General features: G+C 31.9%; 1 protein-coding gene and 1 pseudogene across 1 annotated transcript; one reads left to right on the top strand and one right to left on the bottom strand.

The window, feature by feature from the left end:
- Positions 1–1,247: 1,247 nt before the first annotated feature.
- Positions 1,248–2,333, bottom strand: LOC110664799 (PRA1 family protein B4). Its single transcript, XM_021824659.2, has one exon. The coding sequence runs from the start codon at positions 2,183–2,185 to the stop codon at positions 1,514–1,516; it is 672 nt and encodes a 223-aa protein (XP_021680351.2). The 5' UTR covers positions 2,186–2,333; the 3' UTR covers positions 1,248–1,513.
- A 2,975-nt stretch (positions 2,334–5,308) lies between these two features.
- On the top strand, positions 5,309–22,148 carry LOC110664819 (probable protein S-acyltransferase 6; annotated as a pseudogene).
- The last annotated feature ends 43 nt before the right edge of the window (positions 22,149–22,191 follow it).

Here is a 22,191-nt window from a genome sequence, read left to right as displayed (position 1 = left end):
GCTGATGGTGGAAATTGCCTCTAGTCTTTATTTACCCTGCAATTCAACACAAGAATTTTCTTTTCCACGTACATGGTTTCAATCAAGCAATAACATAAATCAAATGAACAAGTGCCTAAAATTTAATTTTTTGTGATTCATAACTAAGCTATTCAAAAAGAGAAAAAATCACAGAATCCTCCCAAAAAAAAAAAAAAACCAAATGCACGAGATGCATAAACATTGAAAGTCTCAAATCTCAATCCCAAACCTCTAGCATCTGTGGTTCAGACGTCACCTCACATGCCTGAAATATTAGAGCAGGAACAAAATAAGAACTATATAATTGCTGGTGAATTGTGAAAGTATATCACATTATATGTGCGTTATCTATTTCACGTAAATGACTCCACTGTTCACCATTCATCAATACAAAATGATGGCAAGCCGCATACAGATAATCAACATATGCTCATGTGGGCATATAGTATCTCGCCTTTTTTACAGTGTAGAATAAATTAACAACGTAAATATGGAAGTCTCTTTATAGCCAGATAACATCATTATCAGCCCCATGGAACGCTAATTTTACCATCAATGACCAGAAATCAAAACATAAGATTGAAATCAGACCTTTAGCCCTGGCAATATAACATGGTAACATAACTGCTTAACTACTTTACCTTGCAAAGTACTAGTACCAGCAAAAACTGGGCCAAGAAATCTGCAAATAATCTTGTACTGTTATTCTATTCAGCAAATAATCTTCTATTTGAGTGGAAATCTACGCATGCAAGGGGACAAAATATGATCCAATGGGCATGAGAACCAAAACAAAAGAAATACACAATGTAAGTAAAATAGAACTGAAATGCTTATAACCTAGCAGCCTCAACCCAACATAAACTTGATTCATTTCTTTCAAATCTATGCGAGTATTTATATCAAATTCAAATTCAATTCAAGGATTGTCCATAAAAGCTGCAATCTCTTGTTCATGTGGATGAAAATTAAAATCTCAACCATAGCATCAAATAAGAATATTGAGTTGCATCATATTGGCTGCTACTTACAAATATATCATCCACTGCACAATTTGAATCATTTAGCTTTTAGTGAAACCAAACAGAGCTGCTAACCAAACGGAGCTTTCAATTTATCTCAATTTCTCCCATTGACCATTGAACGATTTACAAGGAAAAATGTATCATTCATTTAAGATTTGCACAGAAATGTGTATTATCCATCCAAGAATTGCACCAACAGAATACAGAAAATAAAAGTAAAAAGAATTTATTGTAATGAAGTGTAAATCAATGACAAGCTGTATCATCTAAAATACATCCTACAAATTGAAAATTTTATAGACTCAAGAATAGAATATAAAATCACATACAAAACATTATAGATCCATACAAATTTCATCAAAATCACCCTAATTTTCAATGAAAAGGTCCAAAAGCTAAAAAATTGAATTAATCAAAACACTATTATATTGTTTACTCGATCCCGAAAATCACATCAAATCTTATCCTTAAACGCGCGCGGCAACCACAGGAGCAGCAGCAGCGGCGGCATTGGAGGCGGCACCACCGAGGAATGACAGTAATCCAGTAGCAGCAGGCTCTTGCTCATCCAAGAAAAGATCCTCAGGATCCCTAAACGAACCATGAGCAAAAACAATGGCCAATCCCACCAAGAGAGCCGATATAAGAACAGATCCAACGCTGGTGAGGAAAACCACAACCACGCTGAAGACAATAAGCAACCCGAGGGTTTCACGATCGGTGAAGGTACGGCCAAAGAGAACGAGAGGCTGATCAGAAGGGCGGAAAAGATAGAGAAATAGCCAAGAGGCCAGGAGTACAAGAAGGAGCAAGAGTGACAAGGGATGGGAAAGCAAAGAGAAAGCCAAGATGAGGGCAATGACGGTCAAGTAATTAACGCGGAAGTAGGAATAATTCTTGCGGACACGTAGAGCAGCCTCAGAGAAGGATTCAGGTTTGCAGAAGGCGTTGCGGTCGACGAGTTCCGCCCAGGGCCGACGCTGGGACAGGCCATGGCGGACAGACTCGGAGATTTGGTTGATGAAGGCGCGGAAGGCAGGAGTAGCGATGGGAGGCTGCGACTGGGCTGATGCAGCGGTGGGGGCAGTGGTATGTGGGGGGTTGGAGATGGGTAGTATCGGAGGAGACGGAGAAGCCATTTTCTTTGGTGGAATTGGTAGCTTGTTGTTCAGAGAAATGCGCGATGAAAATCGAGGAATAGAGAGAATATAGGAGGAGGAATTGGGCTAAATTTAGAGATTGATGGATTTTTATTTATTTATTTATTTTTTAGCGTAGGAAGAGGAGAGGATGACGTTTCACGGTGCTCGCTTCTATGTTAAGATTTGCCGTCGGGTAAACGGAGGAATTTTTTATATTAAAAAATTAGGATTAATTCACTTGTGCGTGTTGCCCGATTGATAGCTGACAAGTCAGTATTGTAACGTTTAGTCGGTGGATGGGAGTTGTTAGGCAACTTCTTATACTTCAAAAATATATGAAAATCTTAGCATTTTGGCTACATCTTGTATTTTAAAAAGTAAATTACAATTTAATACATTAGATTTAATAAAATTTTTATATTAATTTTTATATTTTTAAAATTTATTTATTTAGTTCTTAATATTTTAATAAATTTATATATTATCTTTTATAATTAGAATCAGACATTAATTTTAGTAGAAATTATCAAAATACTTATTATTATATTTTTTTTACTTAAAACAATTTATTCCTAACATTTTGTAAAACTTACAAATTATCAAAAATTATCAAAGTACCTTTTAATTGTTTTAATTTAAAAAATTTTAAACTACAAGATAGAATTATTAACATAATTAATATTCAACTTTACAAAATAACTATTAATTAAAAATTATGATTAATTAACAAGGTGGAATTTTACAAAATTAACTATTAATAAATCCTAATTTTTAATTTTTTTTAAATTGCATCTAATTTTACAAAATAACTAATAAATTGTATTTATGTTTTATATTATATTGTTAAAATGTAAGGATGAATTTGTAATTAGCAAAAATATAAGAATCTTAAAGTAATTAATTTATATTTTAATAATTATTACTATTTACAAATTAACCCTTTTATGTTTATTAATTGCAAAAATATAAGGGCTTACTTGTAAATAATTATAAATTTTTAGGATTCATTTTGTAAAATATATGGATGATTTTATAATTAATCAATATTTTAAAATAATTAATCCCTATTTTTAATAATTATAATTTACAGAACTATTCTGTAGATTTTGCCAAACCTCAAGAGTTAAATTGCTTTATATAGAAGATATAGTAAAGGGCATTTTGATCATTTTTGCTAAAAATAACGGTGACTTAACTGTGATTTTAACAATAGGGACTAATTTATAGATTTATTAAAATTTTAAGGACTAAATAGGTGAGATTTTAGAATATAGGGACTAATATATAGGTTTACCCAAACCTTAAGGACTAAATTATAATTTATCCTATATTTTTACTAGGTAATGAGATATTATATCCTTAATCCATTGTAAACGTTCTCTCCCTATTTTTATCTAGTAACAACAATATTTTCTCCTTAGGTTTAAGGATATCCTTCTACATAACGAGCTTTGTTTTTTTGTTTTTTTGTTTTTTTCTTGTTTTTGTTTGTTTTGTTATAAGTATTTCTTTGCATTTAAGCATTGATTCTACCCTTATGGCCATATCACAGAATACAAATCATATAATGGAAGAAGGTATGGAGGTTTATATTTCTGAAGCGCTTGAGAATATAATAGGAGGAAAGAGCATCCATTTGCCTAATGGGGAAACTTTGCACCCAGCGCCATTTTAACTCCTTTGCCTTGCTTGACGCCATGACTAAGGCATGGAAGCCTTTGAAAGTAGTAGAAGCCACGATGATCATTTCACTTTTTGCATTTTCCAGAAAAAAGGATAAACAATGAGTCCTCTCTTTAGAGCCATGGCATTTTAAGAAAAATATCCTCATACTTAAGGAAATAATGGATGAGGACCAACCATCATCAATGGAGCTATATGTTGTTCCATTTTGGATTAGTGAGTATGATCTTCCACCAAAGGGATGCTGAAAAAGTGTTGTAGGTATGATTATGGCAAAAATAGGGCAAATGGTGGAGTTTGATGAGTTAAATGAAGTTACATACAGGCAAATGTGCTATTGGACATTAGAAAACACTTAGCACAAGGGACAGTGGTAAGCTTTGCATCAAGTAAATCTGTATGGGTGTACTTCAAATACGAAAGGTTGTCCTCTTTCTGTTACTATTGCTATCATATGGGGCACACTTTTAAGGATTGTGAATTGTTGGAAGAGAGTCCTAATAACGTTGAATAAAGAATTCATAACCTACCCTATAAGGATTGGATGAGAGCCTCACCTGCTAGGAAGGTTAGGGAGGATTATTCCACCATACATGACAATTTACTATTTAATGGTGACTTATTGCACTAAGGGTCTAGGGAAAAAGCTAATCACTGTGGTAAGGGCCTCACTAAAAATACAAAGGTTGAAGGAAGGTATTTTTTAGAAGAAGTTGGAATTAGTCTCCCACTCATCCTTAATAACCAACTGCCTAATGGACGAGATTTTAGCAACTAAGGACTTTATTCCAAAAATTAGGAAGTTACTTGAATTATTGGGGATAAGAAGAAATTATTTCAAGGTGGCATCAAAGATTCAGGAAACAACCTTCATCTGAGCAATGTCATTTATGCTCTAGTGACTATCTCCAATTCGCACCATATCAGTAACAAGAACAAAGCAGTAGAAAAACACATGGATAATGGGAAAGGGACTCTAGTGTTATGCGAAGTGCTAGCTAGACACAATGACATCGAAAACATATAAGCCCATGCAAGAAAGAACGTCGCACATACAATAAAGAAGACCTGGAAGCATCACATGAAAGATAATCTGAAGCAGGTTAATGGTTCTTTAATTCATATAGATAGTTATCATTCAAAAAAGAAAAATGTTGACTGTGAAAATGCTGCAATGATGAAATATGTGCCGGGGGTAGGGGTTTGAGTTCTTTGAAAAAACAGAAAGAGGATTCTCTCGCCCATTTGTTTGTTTTATGTTTATCAAGGGTGAAGGCTACTAGATAGCCCCGCCAATCACCATGAATCTATTATGTTGGAAGTTGGAACTGTTAGAGGCTTGGGAACCCAAGAATTATTTAGTTCCTTAAAAAGCTCCTATTTTATCATAAATAAATAACAATTTTATTAATGAAAATTATTTTGAAAAAACATGAAATGAAAAGGGTTAGAGACACTATTAGTTTTACAAACTATTTTACTTTTGAATGTGAAAGAGAATGTAAGAAAAGGAGTGGAGGTTTGCGTTTGTTATGGGATGACTCTGTAATCAATTCTTTGGAATCTTATTCAGTGCACCATATTAACATGCAAATGGAAACTAGGGGAGATGGAAAAAGGTGGGTCTTTACAGGTATGTATGGGTGGTCTAAGGAGGTTTATAAATTTAAAACTCTTAATTTTCTTTGGGCTATTAAACAGTCTAGTTTTTTACCATGGCAGTATGTGAGGATTTTAATGAAATTTTGAATCCCAGAGGAAAGAGGGACAATTACATAGACCTAGGAGTGCTATAATGTTGTTTCAAGATGCTATTAGAGATTATGATTTGGAGGATCTAAGTTTCTTAGGATTTGAATTTGCCTATCTAATAGGTAGTCAAAGGATCACAATATTCAAGAAAGACTTGATAGAGTGTTAGGTAATGCCACTTAGAGAGAATTACTTCCAAACATATAAATTCAACATTTGCCAAGACATAAATTAGATCATTTTCCACTGGTAGTAGCTCTATGTGTCTCTAATAGCTCCACTAAAACTAGGGAAACAGGGTTTAGATTTGAGAAGATGTGGCTAGAGCATGGAGAGCGTGAGGTAGTGGTCCAAAGGGGTTAGATGCAGGGTATGGGGATCAGAGATATTGGTATCAGATTTACTCTTTGGTATTGAGTTACAAGAGTGGGACAAAAATTATTTTGGCAACATTAAATTGGTGTTACGAAATTTAAGAAGTTGGGCGGAGTATTTACAAAAATTGACACCAACTGAAGAGGTGATTATAGAATTGAGAGCAAAAAAGCAAGAGTTAGAAGAGTTGTTATGAGGGGGGGGGGGGGGGGGAGGGGGGTGGGGGGGGAGGAGGAGATTATATGGATATAGAGTTCTATGGTTAGCTGGTTAATAAAGGGAGATAGAAACACATGATTTTTTCACCAAATAGCCAATCAAGAAGGGGAAGAAATATAGTGGATGGTATCAGAAATTATTTGGGTCAATGGTTGGAGGAGAAGAGTGCGATGGAGGAGGTTTTCTTAGAGTATTACGAGAATAAGTTTTCAGCTAGTGATCATCTCGAAGTGGCAATAGTAATTGATGTTGGGGATCAAAGCGTTACTACTCAAATGAACGAATATCTTACAAAGCCTTTTGATGTGGAGGAATTCTTTTTGCCCTGAGATAAATGCACCCATAAAGACGTTAGGGCCAGATGGTATGCTAGCTTTATTTTTCAAAAAATTTTGTTATAATATTGGTTTTAACATTGTAGAATCTATTCTAAATGTTCTGAATAATTTTTGTAATCCTTATTCATTGAATAATACTCATATTCTTCTTGTGCCCAAATTGAAAAATCTTAAAACTTCCAAATGATTTTAGGCCTATTGCTTTGTGTAATGTCATTCTCAAACTAATTAGTAAATGCATAGCAAATTATTTGAACTCAAACTAATTAGTAAATGCAAAGCAAATTGTTTGAAGTATAACTTACCTAGTATGATCCATGAAACCCAATGTGCTTTTGTCCCAGGTAGGTTAGCACAAGACAATGCTCTTATTGCTTTTGAACTATTTCATCATTTGAAAAAGAAGAGGAAAACTAAAAAGGGTCATTTTGCTCTTATGTTAAATATTAGCAAAGCTTATGATAGAGTAGATGGCCTTTTTTGAGTAAATGCTACTCAAATTGGGTTTCCATAGTCGTTTTGTCTAATTGATCATGATGTGTGTTTCCACTATGTCTTATTCTTTTTTTAAAAATGGTTCACCAACTGTCTCTTTTCAACTTATTAAGAGTATCCATCAAGGGGACCCCTCATCACCATATTTGTTTCTAATACATACATAACACTTATGACCTTTAATCTATAAAGTTGAACATGAGGGGTTAATTCATGGTATCTAGATTGCTCGTAAGGCACCTTCTATATCACATTTATTCTTTACTAATGACAATATATTGTTTGGGAGAGCAATTATTTAGGAAGCTCAACATTTTAGTGACCTATTATGTCAATATGCTAAAGCATTCAAACAACTGATAAATTTGGAGAAAAGTAAGAATTAACAGTAAGTCAAAATGTGCTAAAGCATGATATTTGCAAAAGGATTAGAGTAAAGGCTATGGACCGACCATCTAAATATCTAGGATCCCATCATTGCTTAGCAAGTAAAAAAATGTTGTGTTCAGGATGAGTAGAGATAGAATTTGGGCTATGATTCAAAGTTAGCATGCATAATTATTCTCATCAGTAAGGAAGGAAATGCTTATTAAAGTGATAGCCCAGTCCATTCCAACATATGCCATGAGTCATTTCCTCCTTCCCAATGTCTTTTTGTAGAGAGGTTGAGCAGACGATAGCAAGGTATTGGTGGGGCAGTACTAATGGTGAGTACTATTCGATTCAAACTAAATAAACCAACCGTGTAGATTTAATTTGGATTCAATTTGGTTTTAGATTTTACGATTTTTTATTATTTTACTTCGGTTTGGTTTGTTAAAACTGAACTAAACCGAATTAGGTAAAAAATCGGGTATAAATCAAAAGTGAAAATTATGAAATAAGATGAAAATCAAGCCTAAATTAAGATAAATATCATGAAATAATGTGAAAATCAAGTCCAAATAAAAAAGCAATTAAAATCCCAAACTGATTGGTTCAAATTGAACCAAATTATGTCGATTTAGTTCAATTCAGTTTTCTTAGAATTTTAATTCAATTTAGTTTGTAATATTTGTAAATTTGGTTAATTCGATTTTGGCAATTTAGTTCGATTCGGTTCGAGCTGCATGCTCAACCCTAGGTGGTATGGAGTCAAATAAGAATATTCATTAGAAGGGTTGATACTCTCTATCTGAAGCAAAAAAAAAATAAAGGAAGTCTGGGTTTCAGATCGTTACACGAGTTTCAATGTAGCAATGCTTTTTAATTTTTAATTGAGAGTAGTTTAAATATAAACAAAAAAAAGTTTTAATAACAATTTATAAGGTTGATATTTTTTAGTGGCCCAATTAAAAAAAGTCAATAAGTTCATAATAATAATAATAATAATAATAATAATAATAATAATAATAATAATAATAATTTAAAAGGTCATTCTTTTTATTTTCTCAACTAAATTGAAAAATTAATGGGACATATTTTCAAAATTTCTTTTTAAGTAATAAAAAATGAATTTTAAAAAGATTCAAATTGTGAGTGAGGTACACAACATCTGCTTTTAAATTAGTTACTTATATTTTTTAAATTTTCTTTAAAATAAAAAATAAATTTTAAAAATATCCGAATTATGAGTAAAGTACATAATATACATAGATCTAAATATTGCGTTTGTCATTGACCTCTTGAGTCTAAATGTTGCATTAATCATTGAAATCAAGATTCACAAAGAATTGATAAAATAATGCGTAATAAACAACAAAGACCTAAATAAGCTAAAGTGACCCTTTTTTTCATCCACAAAGGGGTACTCATGACGATGTATATTCATTTTCTGTAGTATGTTGTATTTGTTATCTACTGTTATCTCGAGTATTTGTAACTAATAGATGAGTTTGAACAAATCTAAAGCTGTTACACTTCTATATAACTTTGATAATGGTAAATACAATAATTCAAACTGTTATAGTTCGATATGAAAATCCTTTCATTTTAGGAAAGAGGTCATCAATATAATAATGCTTATTTGGAAAGAAAATATCAAGTTAAAAAAATAAAATCCCTTAATTACAAAATAGAACCTAGTAAAATTTGGTTTTGCATGAGATTTGTTTTGAAAGTTGAAGATGATTGATATCTGTTGATGTTTGGGTGTTTTTCATTTACTTGATAGTTGATGATGTTGTTTAGTTATCATTTGGTGTAGCTATGATTTCTTTTAGAGTTCTCAAATGATGAAAAAAAAAACTGTATATTGGCTTAAATGAAATTATATAAAAAAATTATGATGAATATTTTTGTGCACGTAAAATTAAAATATATTGTTCTATCATGATCGAAAAATGTTGTTTCTTGAAAAGTATGGTTCCTACTTTTTTTTCTAAAACTTAGAGTTTAAAGTCTTAAAACTTATTTTGTAAATTTAATCAAATTAATTGAAAATTTGTTTTTATGACAAAACTTGCCTTTCTTTTTTTCATAGTTCTAAATCGGTTAGATTTTACAATAAAGAAGAAAAATAATAAATATTATGAAAATTTACTATTTAGTCATGTATTTTGCTTTTATTAAACTGTTTAGTATCTCCGTCCGCTTTTCTATTAGTCAATGCTGGTCAAATTACTATTTAATCAATTTATTTTAGTAAAACTAATTAGTTAATTTTTATATTTTGAAAAACTACTAGTTAATCCCTATAATTTGGTTCTAATAACTATTTAGTCTATAATTATTTTTTATACCTAAACTACTCTAATCCTCTCTATTTATTTTCTTTTACCCTCCCTTATTTCTCTCTCTTATTCTTTTTTCCTCTGCACCCACACCCTTATGTAGGGGTAAGCACTATTTGGTTCAAATAAAAAAAGACGACTAATTTTGGTTTCTTCGGTTCAGTTTTATTGTTAATCAGTTCAATTCAATTTTAATTTTTTAATTTTTCTGTCATTTGGGTTCAGTTTCAGTTTCTAAAAAAAAAAAGTAGGTTAAACCGAATCGAACCGATATAAATAAAAATGAAGATTTTAACACAATATAACTCTATAGCATGATGATTTACCATGCAAGACCTCACCTCTAGGTTAGGTATTTGAATCCCACTCTCTTCTTATTGCATTTTTTTTTTCAAAAATTTTAACATTTAATCTTATCCATCCATTCCATTTAATTTGGGCCGTTCATGTCTACATATATATATATATATATATATATATATATATATATATATCATTTTTTCTAAAAAAAAAGTAGGTTAAACGAAATCAACCGATATAAATAAAAATGAAGATTTTAACACAATATAACTCTATAGCATGATGATTTACCATGCAAGACCTCACCTCTAGGTTAGGTATTTGAATCCCACTCTCTTCTTATTGCATTTTTTTTTTCAAAAATTTTAACATTTAATCTTATCCATCCATTCCATTTAATTTGGGCCGTTCATGTCTACATATATATATATATATATATATATATATATATTATTCTAAATCTAGCCACCCAAAATTTTATCTCCTTCGCATTTCTTTAACCACTCTCATCTGTGTCTCTTTCCCCTTGCCCATCTGCATTTCTTTTCCTCCTATACCTTCAACACTATCCTTTGAACAACCCCATTACTAGCAAAGGTCAAACACATCTCCTATAAAGGTGTTGAAAGGTGAGCTTGATATTGTAATTCCCACATTAGGGAACCTAGATTTCTTGGAAATGTGTAGGCCTTTCTTTCTCCACCCCTTCATCTCTTTCTTTGCAATTGTAACACCCTTAATTTTTAAAATACTTATTTTTTGTGTAAATATTAATATTTTATTTTAATAAAATTTTGGGAATTTATTTGGAATTTTTTGAATTTTAGAAATCAAGTTTGATTTTTCAAAGTCAATAAACTTTGTTAATTTTTAAAAATTAATTTAAAGACCACGTGGTAAAATTAAAAATATATTTAGACTCTAAAAATTTTTCTGAGTTTTTTGAAAATTTTTCAAAATTTTTGGGCCTCATTTTTTATCCTAGGGCAGGGTAAAAATTCAATTTTAAGTTTCTTAAATTAAATCGGCCGAATCAAACCAGACCGAATATGACCCGTCGAATTATACCGGTCTTCTTTTTCTTTCCTTTTTCTTTCTCCTTCGTGACTTCTCCTCCTTCTCCCCTTTGTTTCTCTCTCCTCCCTCCTCTCTTGGCCAACCGACCACCTCCCCCTCCACCCCAGCTTGCTGGTGCCCCACCTGAGAGTCTTCGCCTCGACAGCCACCGTTCATATCACCAGAAAAATAGCCCATTTTCTTCTCTTTTCTCTAGCACAGCGCCTCCCTCTTTTTTGCCAAAATTTGGCAAATTCGACTACCAATAAGACCAAATCTTATCCCAAATACCTTCTACTCATTGAGAGCTTTCTATAGACACCAAGATCACCCATTTTTATCTAGTAGATTGTCTAATTTTTGCCCATAAATGTTTAGCCCATTTTGAGTTTTGAGCTAAATTTTTCCCAAACCAAAAGCCCCATAGGAAATCCGAGAGTACCAACGTGCTCTACACGACGAGAGCTTTTCGAGGATATAAATTTCAAAATTTTTCAACACCAAAATTTCAATGGGTCTCACGAACTTCGTAGTATTTTTTCAAGCTTCAATTGAGCTTAATTAATTCTGAAAATATTTTTTTCTAACTCCTGGTGTTGTGAGCTTCGCATAGGTACCATCATTTCGCAGAAATTCGATAATTGCTCGGGTCTGCAATTTCGAGTTGAGCAGACAGGTTTTTAGAAATACTTTAGAATTGGGTTAAGATTATAAGTTATACCACCATTTTCAGAAGCCCTGGAAGCATTTAAGCACCAGAATTGGCGTAGGTAAACCAAAACCTAAGTTTTCTTAATTATCGAGTGCCTAATTCTGATTAAAAATCTATAAAATATTCATGGTAGGTTAGAAAATTATAATTCATTTAGCATTAGCTTAGTAATATTGCTAAGGACCGCGGGAAAAAAATTTAGAATTTTTAAAGCTCGTTCAGATGGTTTTTGCTGAAAAGTTACTTTCGGGGATTAAAATATAAATTTTCTAGATTGTGAGTTTTGATTGATTTGGAGGGCCCAGGAGGTGCCATATGTTATTGATGTATTGTGATTGTGAGAAATTGAGAATTTGAAGTATTATTTAAACATTTTTAGAGGATGGGTAGGTCCTAAGTATAGGGGAACTCTTCTGGATTTTCAGCAAAACCTTAGGGCTGTCTTTTGATTCTCTATAACTTTGTTTTAAGTTGTTTATTGATAAATTTTGATATATTGTTTAGTTGAGCCGGGACAGCCTTCTTCCTCCACTCAGCCACTGCAGTGACCTTTTAAGTGTTGTGAGTATATATTTATTTTATTTACAATTTCAATATTATTATACTTCTGCGGTGCTCATGCATCACTTATAATATATATATATATATATATATATATATATATATATATATATATATATATATATATATATATATATATATATAGGTGTGTGTGTGTGTGTGTGTAGTTAAATATTAGGCATGCCCCCTATTGCATTTGAACTTGATGAATACTATTTCAATTGCTGTGTTTTGGTAATATGGAGCTATGTGTGTGTGTTGGCTTGCGTGTGGTGTGGTGTGATGGATATGGGTAGGACAGGCAAATCGATTTGAGCTAGTTTTACTTGGGGCTTGGTCCTTTTTGAGGAAGTCGGTGTGAGTATGGCTTTTAGCTGATCTCGCTGACCCCCGCATATGGATTATTAAGCAAAAGTCTAGCTCGAGTTGATCTCGTTGGTAGGCCTTGGATTAAGAGACTTGGGTAGGGTGATCAGCTTCCCATATATGTATGTGTGAATATGGATTTGACACGGGTGCATGAGTGCTCTAGATTATCTTTGATGTGACTTAATATGATTTGTATGACTTGTATGAAGATGATGCATTTCATTTCTAAGGATGATTAGAATTAGATAGTTATAAAAATTGTATGTAAAATAAATATTTACTCTCTAAGTCGAACGCTCACTCCTGTTTACTATTTTTTCAGGTTACAGGAGAGCTTTTTTCTTTGTTGAACCTGCTTTCATTCTTAGCAGGTTTACTGGCTATTATTTTTATGTTTTGTATTGTAAAATATGAATTCTAGATCTTCACATGTGTAGGAACATATCAGTTAGTTTGGGACTGTAATATTTATCAATTTGGGATTGTAATTTATAAACTTTATGTGTTTGTAATTGTGTGATTGGATACTTATGATGGATGAGGAAGCTGAGCTCCCATTAATTTTATTTTGGATTGTGGATGATTGACAGGTGAGCTGAGCTCCCAAATGTGTTTTTATTGAGATTACAAGTCGGTTGAGTTAATAACTCCTTGTTGGATAGTCTATTTTATGGCCAGACTCTATCCGATTGATTTCTTAAAATTGAGCTCAATATAGGCTTAATGATGAATTAGAGTTTAGTTGGGCTTAATACAGGCTTCGGAGACCTTATACTAACCCAAGTCTTAGTGTCGGTCTAGCCCATAATTTGGGTCGTGACAACAATGTTAATTGTTGTGGTCTGAAAAGGTCTCCATTACCACTAGCGACTACAAGAAATTCAATTTGTATGGATTTATAGGGTTTTTCAATTTTTTGTGTTCTATTGTTGAAAAATAATATTAGAATTGAAAACTAAATTTGTATGAATTTGTTTATTGTTTGGATTTTTGTTTCTCTTCCTTGATTATTGTATGGATTATATTTTGAATTTTTATTGTAATATATCTCATTTTCTATTTAAAATCTTGAAGAGTTTGAGCTTTTAATTGGATTTATTCACCTTTTTATGAAGAACAAAAATGGTTTGATGAAATGAAGCAAAAGAAGGATGAGGAAAATCGATGAACTAATTGAACTGAACCAAACTAGATTAGTTCAATTAAATTAGGTTTTTTCACTTTAATCAATTTAGATTGGTTTATCTTTTTATGAGGTTTAGTTTATTCAATTTTTAGGTTTTTCAAACCAAATCGAATCGATTCAATCCTACCGATGCGCATCCATACCCTTATGTCCTTCATTCTCTCTCATTTTTCATATTTTGATAAAAAATGATACAAACTCCGCCTAAATAGCTTGCGCTTAGCCGGTCCCAAGCCCGGATAAAGGAGGAGGGTTGCGGTAGGTGACAACCAGCATAAAAATTTCCTCACACCTTATAATATGGATTCAAATGATATAAACATTGGGGCATCCTCTACTCACGACGCGCTACATCAGAGCCTGGGTGTAGTGAGAAATATGCAAGGGTGTAGGGCGTTCACCTAAAGTGACGCGCCATGCCGGTGCCCGGGTGTGGTGTTAAGTGAGCAAGGGTTCCCACATCATGGATGGGTGTGGCTAAAGAAGTTAGTCCATAGAATAGATAGTAGAATAGATAGTGGAACAAAATACAAGATAGACATAGAAAATAAGAGAAGATATCATAAAAGGATACCAATTAGGAAGGAGCAGGATAGGAGAAGGATCAGGGTTGGTACATGGAATGTTGGATCACTTACAGGAAAATTAATGGAGCTTGTGGATACCTTGGAAAGAAGAAGGGTGAATATTGCTTGCATTCAGGAGACTAAATGGGTAGGAGAGAAAAGTAAGAAAGTGGGTAATTCAGGGTACAAACTATGATTTACTGAAAAGGAGAGAAACAAGAACGGAGTGGGCATAATCATAGACAGGATATTAAAAGACGCAGTAATAGCTGTGAAAAGAACAGGAGATAGAATTATACTAGTAAAGCTAGTACTAGAAGGAGAAATAATAAATATAGTTATTGCTTATGCCCCACAAATAGGACTAGACAGTGAGAGTAAACAAAGATTTTAGGAAGATATGGATGATTTAATGCAAAGCATACCGAATGAAGAGAATGTTTTCATTGATAGAGATTTGAATAGACATGTAGGAAGTGATAGACAAGGTTATGAGAATGTTCATGGAGGTTTTGGTTTTGGCAGTCGAAATGAGAAGGAAAAAAGCATCCTGGATTTTGCTATGACATACAACCTAATTCTAGAAAATACCTACTTTATAAAAAGAGAGTCACATTTAGTGACTTTCAAAAGCAGGCAACATAGAAGCCAAATTGACTTTCTCTTAACCAAGAAGACAAATAGAGTTCTATGCAAGGATTGCAAGGTCATTCCAGGAGAGGCTTTAACAAGTCAATATCGGTTGATGGTCTTGGATGTCAAGTTTAGGAATAATTCAAGTAAGGCCAGAAGAAATAGTGTAGCTCGAACAAAATGGTGGGAGTTCAAAAGAGTAAAGCAAGTGAAGTTCAAAAATGAGCTTCTCGAGTCCGAAGTATGGAAGCTAGATATGGAGGCCAATGATATATGGATATAGATGGCATCAAAGATTAGAGAAGTAGCTAGAAAAGTACTTGGAGAGTCTAAAGGACATGGACCATCCTCAAAAGAGAGATGGTGGTGGAATGAGGAAGTACAAAGGGTAGTGAAGAGAAAAAGAAAATGGTATAAGAAATTACCTAAATGTGATAATAATGAGGCATATGAACAGTACAAGATAGTAAAGAAAGAGGCAAAAAAAGCAGTTAGTCAAGCAAGAGCACAGGCCTTTGAAAAGTTATATGAGAAACTTGGAATTAAAGAAGGGGAGAAAGATATTTATATATTAGCAAGGGGGAGAGAAAGGAAATGTCAAGATCTGAATCAAGTTAGGTGCATTAAGAATAAAGAAGAAAAAGTGTTGGTGAAAGAGAAGGACATTAAAGAAAGATGGAGAAATTATTTTAATGATCTTTTTAATAATAGTCAAAATGGTAATAGCGTGAACATAGACTATAGAACAATAGAAAAAAATGTGAATTATACTTAAAGGATTAGATCTTTAGAAGTAAAAGAAGCACTTAAGAGAATAAAAGTGGATAAAGCTTGTGGACCTGATAAAATAACAATTGAAGTGTGGAAGTGTTTGGGAGATATGGGAGTGGCATGGTTAACTAAATTATTTAATAAGATTCTAAACTCAAAGAAAATGCCTGATGAATGGAGGATGAGTATTTTAGTACCTATTTTTAAAAATAAGGGAGACATACAGAGTTGCTTAAACTATATGGGAATTAAACTCATGAGCCATACTATGAAGTTGTGGGAGAGAGTTGTGGAGCATCGACTACGTCATGATACTTCTATCTCTCTCAATCAATTTGGTTTTATGCCCGGTCGTTCAACTATGGAAGCGATCTTTCTCATTAGAAGCTTGATGGAGAAATATAGAGATGTGAAGAAAGATCTACACATGGTTTTTATTGATTTGGAGAAGGCTTATGATAGTGTTCCAAGAGATGTCTTATGGAATGTGTTAGAACAAAAGAGAGTATCTATTAGGTACATACAAGTGTTGAAAGATATGTACGAAGGACCAACTACTATTGTGCGCACAGTGGGAGAGGACACAAGAGATTTTCTGATCTCAATTGGATTACACCAAGAATTAGCCATAAGCACTTACCTTTTTACATTAGTTTTGGATGAATTAATGAAATATATACAAGAGAGTATTCCTTGGTGCATGTTGTTTGCGGATGATATTGTTTTAATAGATGAGACACGAGAAGCAGTCAATAGAAAGCTAAAGCTTTGGAGAAGTACTCTAGAATCAAAGGGTTTTAAGTTAAGTAGAACGAAGACAAAATACATGCATTGCAAGTTCAGTGAAGGCCAAACTGGTGATAGGGAAGGAGTTAATTTGAATGGAGTGGTACTATCCCAAAGTAATCACTTTAAATATTTCAGCTTAGTCCTTCAAGTAGATGGGGGATATGAGGAGGATGTTAGTCATAGGATTAAAGCTGGATGATTGAAGTGGAGACGTGACACGGGAGTTTTATGTGATCGTAAAATTTCTAATAAGTTGAAAGGAAAATTTACCGTATAGCCATATGACCGGCTATGTTATATGGTAGTGAGTGTTGAGCACTAAAAGAGTCGTATACGTCTAAGATAAGAGTTGCAAAGATGAGAATGTTAAGGTGGATGAGTTGCCATATTAGACTAGATAAAGTCCGTAATGAGAGTATTAGAGAAAAGGTAGGAGTGGTGCCAATTGAAGATAAGTTGAGAGAAGGAAGATTGAGATGGTTTGGTCATGTGAAGTGTAGACATACGAAGGCTCCAGTTAGACAAGTAGAGCACATTATGTTAGAGGATAGAAAGAAAAAAATGGGTAGACCTAAATTGACTTGGAGGAGAGTAATACAACATGACCTAGAGCATTACACATTTCTGAGGATTTAACCCAAAATCGTTTAGAGTGAAGAAAGCAAATTCATATAGCCAACCCCAAATCTTTGGAATAAAGGCTTAGTTGAGTTAAGATAAAAAATGATACAAGTTATTCATGCAAAAATGTTAATCGATTTCCCTATATCTCTAAGTAATTAAAGAATATTATTTTTTAGTAGAGAAAATACAAAAATGATGTATAAGGAATAAAATAAAAATATTTAAATAATTTTCAAAAAATGTAAATTCATATTTAGCATCCACATAGCAAAATTTTTATTTGTATCCAAGAATATATATATTTTTGAAAATATTGTGTTTTTCAAAATATAAAGACCAACAAATTAATTTTACTAAAATACAGGAATTGAATAGTAGTGTTTTTCAAAATATAAGGATCAACTAAATTAGTTTTCGTAAAATAGAGGGATTAAAATAATAATTTGACTGCGTTGACAAATGCAAAATTTAATAGAGAGACTAAATAGTTTAACAGAAGTAAAATATATGGATTAAATAATGTATTTTTCAAAATATAAAAATTAAGTAGTTAATTTTATTAAAATATAGAGACTAAATAATAAATTTTCCAAAATATTATGTTACATATGAATCAAAATTTAACTTCTTTATTAACAATCAAATTTCTAGTGTGCGCGCGCGTATATATATATACGTTTTCTATTGTAATTTATTCATATTTAATATCATTTATTATAAAATTTCATATGCAAGATAATAAATTTCTAGTTTATTCATTTATAATTTTTATTAGTTATAAGTATCATACAAAAATACATTTTATTATAACTAGACTAAGAAAACAAATGACATAAATTTGTATAATTTACAAAATTTTTATGATATTATAAGTTGTTAATTGTATGTAGATGTAATTAAGCAAAAAATTTTAATTTAATTTAACTATATAAATTTGATTGTATATAGTTTATATAATTATAATTATAGAAACATTGTAAGATAAAATTTAATTGAATTATTTAACATAATTTATTTATAGATTATATTTAATTCAATTTAAATTTGCATGAAATTTTTTATAAGAATAATTAATTAATATTACATAAAACAAAATAGAAAATATTCTAAAATTGATTATTATTTTGATTTTTTGGATTGACAAAATTTGATAAGGGTCAATTGAATTCTAAATTTCAAATAAAGTTTTATCAAAACATATATTAATAATGGTAAAGAAAGTAAAATGTTCAATGAAAATTTTTTATTTTGATTATTTTATTTGGTTTGGAAGTGCCAAATTTTAATTGAAAAGTTTAATTGAATAGTTGAAAAGTTGATGGTTTCCAAGCCAACATAAATTTTATAAAATAATTCATTTTTATTTTAGCGTGAAATACTAAAATAAATATTTTTGAAAAAAATTGAATTTAAATTACAAAATAGTTATACGTAATGTTATTTATATTATGTACATTTAATAAAATAGTTATAAATGCTAAAATAAATTTAGGCTTTAATAATATTTTTTTTATAACACCATTTTGTACGTGATATTAAAGTAATACACAAAATCAAGATAATTTATTTAAATAATGAAAAATATTTATAATATCATACATATAGTAGTGCCGAAAATTAATTTAAAAATATTATTAAAAATTTTAGATTACAAGATTTATAAAGATCACTTGATGTTTGTTGATAATTTTTATTAATATTATATTTTAAATTTTCAATAGGATATAAGTTATATTAAAATTTAAATTTGTTTGTATGAAAATAGATTTTTTTAAAAATTTTTTAACATGGAGAGCTGTGAGATTTAATTTTAGATTAAGTTAAAAATACACGTTATTGCATTATACATTATACATAGAATGCTTAAATTATGTTTAAGATGGTGTTATTATTATTATTATTTTTTTAACTGATTAAAGGTATAAAAATTATAATAAAATCATGAATTAAATAAAACTCTTATATAATAGTTAATTTTAAATTTCTGAGAAAAAAAAAATAAAAGTCCTCTAAGGAAAAAAAGTAGAACTTTAAAAGGCCTCAAAGTCATGTTGAAAAAATTGCTAAGATTTTTTTTTATAACAATTCAAAATTCATATCATACAAACATTTTATAATATTATAAAATAAAATAAATCAACAAAATCTATTTATAAATAGAATTTCTACGTGGTTTAGAATCATTTATCTAATCAAATCATGGTGAAAATATCTTATTTAGAATTTTAAAATTTTAATATTGTAAATATTATAAATATTAAGGATAATTTTATCCATTTAAAAGTTCATTCCCCTTTACATTATTATTATTATTATTATTATTATTATTATTATTAATTCTGGAGATTTCTTTATGTGGCCTTACCAATTTCTTTTGTGGGCTCTTACTAATTACCTTATAGGTGTATAGATCTTACAACACCAATTATTACTCACTCATTAAATAAATAAAAAAAAGCACTTATCAAACTAAATATGTGTGCCTCTAAAATCTCAGTATTATATATATATATATATATATATATATATATATATTAATTTGATCAGATTCGGGCCACACCCTTCAGCCAAATAAGGCCTTGTTCGTGGGCTCAAATATAAAACCGCAGGTGGATCCAAGAGAGGTCGGAAAAGGTAAACCGCCTTGCAGTTTTCAAAATTCAGTTATTATTTTTCACTGAAGAAAGAGGGAAAAAATTGGAATGGAATTCATTAACTCACAAGGGAACGAAGAAGATCTTGAAATGGAATCCATTGCTCTCTCAAGTCCAACAATGCAAGAACTTGCTGCTAATGCATTAAACAATGACTGCAAAGGAAATAACCCTCACGAACAAAACAAGACTATCACCATGAAATTGAGAAATATTTTGGTTACAATAAGAGAGAAGTTCAATGCAATGACAAAGTTTGTTGAGGATCAATGGCTAAAACGTTATGGCCCAGCCACCGATTTGGACAGAACTAGGGCCTACCAAGGTTGGCCAGGGAACAATGTAAGCCTCATCTATCATAGGTTTTGTTTTGTCATATATTTTTTCGTCCAATATTATAGATTAGATGATTAGTACAAAATTTTTTGTTGAATATGCAGGTGTTTTTCTTCCATGGGAGGCTTGTATGTGGCCCGGATCCAAAAGGGTTACTGCTGACGACTGTTTCAATAGTTCTTTCAAGTTGGATTTTTGCTATGTATACTGGAGATGAAGATGATTTACCACTTAATTCTAGTCTCATATTGACCCTTTCCTTGGTTTTAACAATGATTGTTTGTTCTCACTTCCATATTCTTTTGCTAATACTCACACTGCATAATATCTGCATGATTTTCATTTCTAAAATGTGTTTGGAATCCAGGTCCTTGTGAACTTGTTTCTGGTGAGTGCTATTGATCCAGGAATTATTCCTAGAAATGATCAAACGCCTTTGGAGGAAATCGGTACGAGTGATGGAGGAAGCAGAAGGAAGAAGGTAACAATCAATGGGGTGGAAGTGAAACTAAAATACTGTCGCATTTGCAAGATTTTTAGGCCTCCAAGGAGCTGCCACTGTGCCATCTGCAACAACTGTGTTGAGAAATTTGACCACCACTGCCCATGGATTGGCCATTGTATTGCACTGGTACTATTTATTTACAAGGTTCACAACCCTGTATCTGTAAAATTTTGCATGGTAATGCCAATTTTGTGTTTGTGCAGCGAAACTATAGATTCTTCCTGACATTTGTGATCTCAGCCCTGAATTTCTTTATCTACATATTTTTATTCTCTTTCTGGAGAATCCAAAAAAGAATGTCTAAGATTGGCACTGGATTGCTTGGGATGCTGCTCAACTCTCCTGAAACACTGGCATTGCTTCTGTTCAGTTTTGCTGCTATCTGGTTCTTAGGTGGACTTGCTATCTTCCACGCTTACCTGATTGCAATAAATCAGGTTAGTTCTATGTGTTTGAGTTTTTATTTCCCAAGTACAAGTTAGCGTGTCAATCGCTAGCTTTGAGTCGCTAATACTCATCTGCTAGCTCCGAGCTGTTAATAACTGACTGAAACTACCTATCCAAATGTTTGGGTTTATGATTCTTTCCACTAATTGCTACTCCTTCTGTATTTTGCAGACAGCATATGAGAATTTTCGACAGTGCTACGTGGGGTCTGGAAATCCATTTGATAGGGGAATTTTATGTAACATAAAGGAGGCTTTATTTTCTCCATTGCAGCCTTCCAAGGTTGATTTTCATGCTGAAATAACACCAACAGGACATTCAAATGCTGAAATGGAAGGGTGAAGTGAATGGATGAAAAATCTTTGAGAATAAGGCCATGAGGCCATCTGTAGCTTACAAGTGTGACCTGTGAAAGTTTTCTGCTACACTATCACATTCTTCCTTTTCTCGCAATTTACTTGAAACGGTAGAAACTGGATTTTCTGCTAAATTAGTTTTAGTAGCACCATTAGGAAAATTTTTTGCATAAATTATTTTGCCGTGCATCAGAATGTCATGACGCAAGGAAATTTTCTATTTCTAAAACAAAAGGGTCGGTAGCTGGGTCTAATAGAACAGTGCGTTTTGGCATCAGATTTTGTCCTTTGCAACCTTAAATTAAGCCTCAGAGTGTGATTGTGTGCCGCCCATACCCATCCTCCTCTGAACTCTCAGTCTCTCTCTCTTTTAGACTCAATCCAATCTTCACAGCATCAATAATCGATTATGTTATGGATCAGTGTACAACATCAGCTGCAAATATCCAGCCAGGACAACTGAGAGTTTATTACAGAAGGAAGAAAAATGTAGGAAGAGTTATCAGCTGAGTATAAGGGCAATCAAGGCAGCCTACAAATAGAGAAGAATATGGGAAATAGTTAG

Source organism: Hevea brasiliensis, chromosome 10 (assembly GCF_030052815.1).
Source record: "Hevea brasiliensis isolate MT/VB/25A 57/8 chromosome 10, ASM3005281v1, whole genome shotgun sequence".
Classification (NCBI taxonomy): domain Eukaryota; kingdom Viridiplantae; phylum Streptophyta; class Magnoliopsida; order Malpighiales; family Euphorbiaceae; genus Hevea; species Hevea brasiliensis.
Note: the sequence above shows the minus strand (reverse complement) of the source record. Positions and strands in the feature narration are given on the sequence as shown.

Coding starts and splice junctions, on each gene's coding strand:
- LOC110664799 (XM_021824659.2), bottom strand. CDS start 2,185: ATGGCTTCTCCGTCTCCTCCGATACTACCCATCTCCAACCCCCCACAT.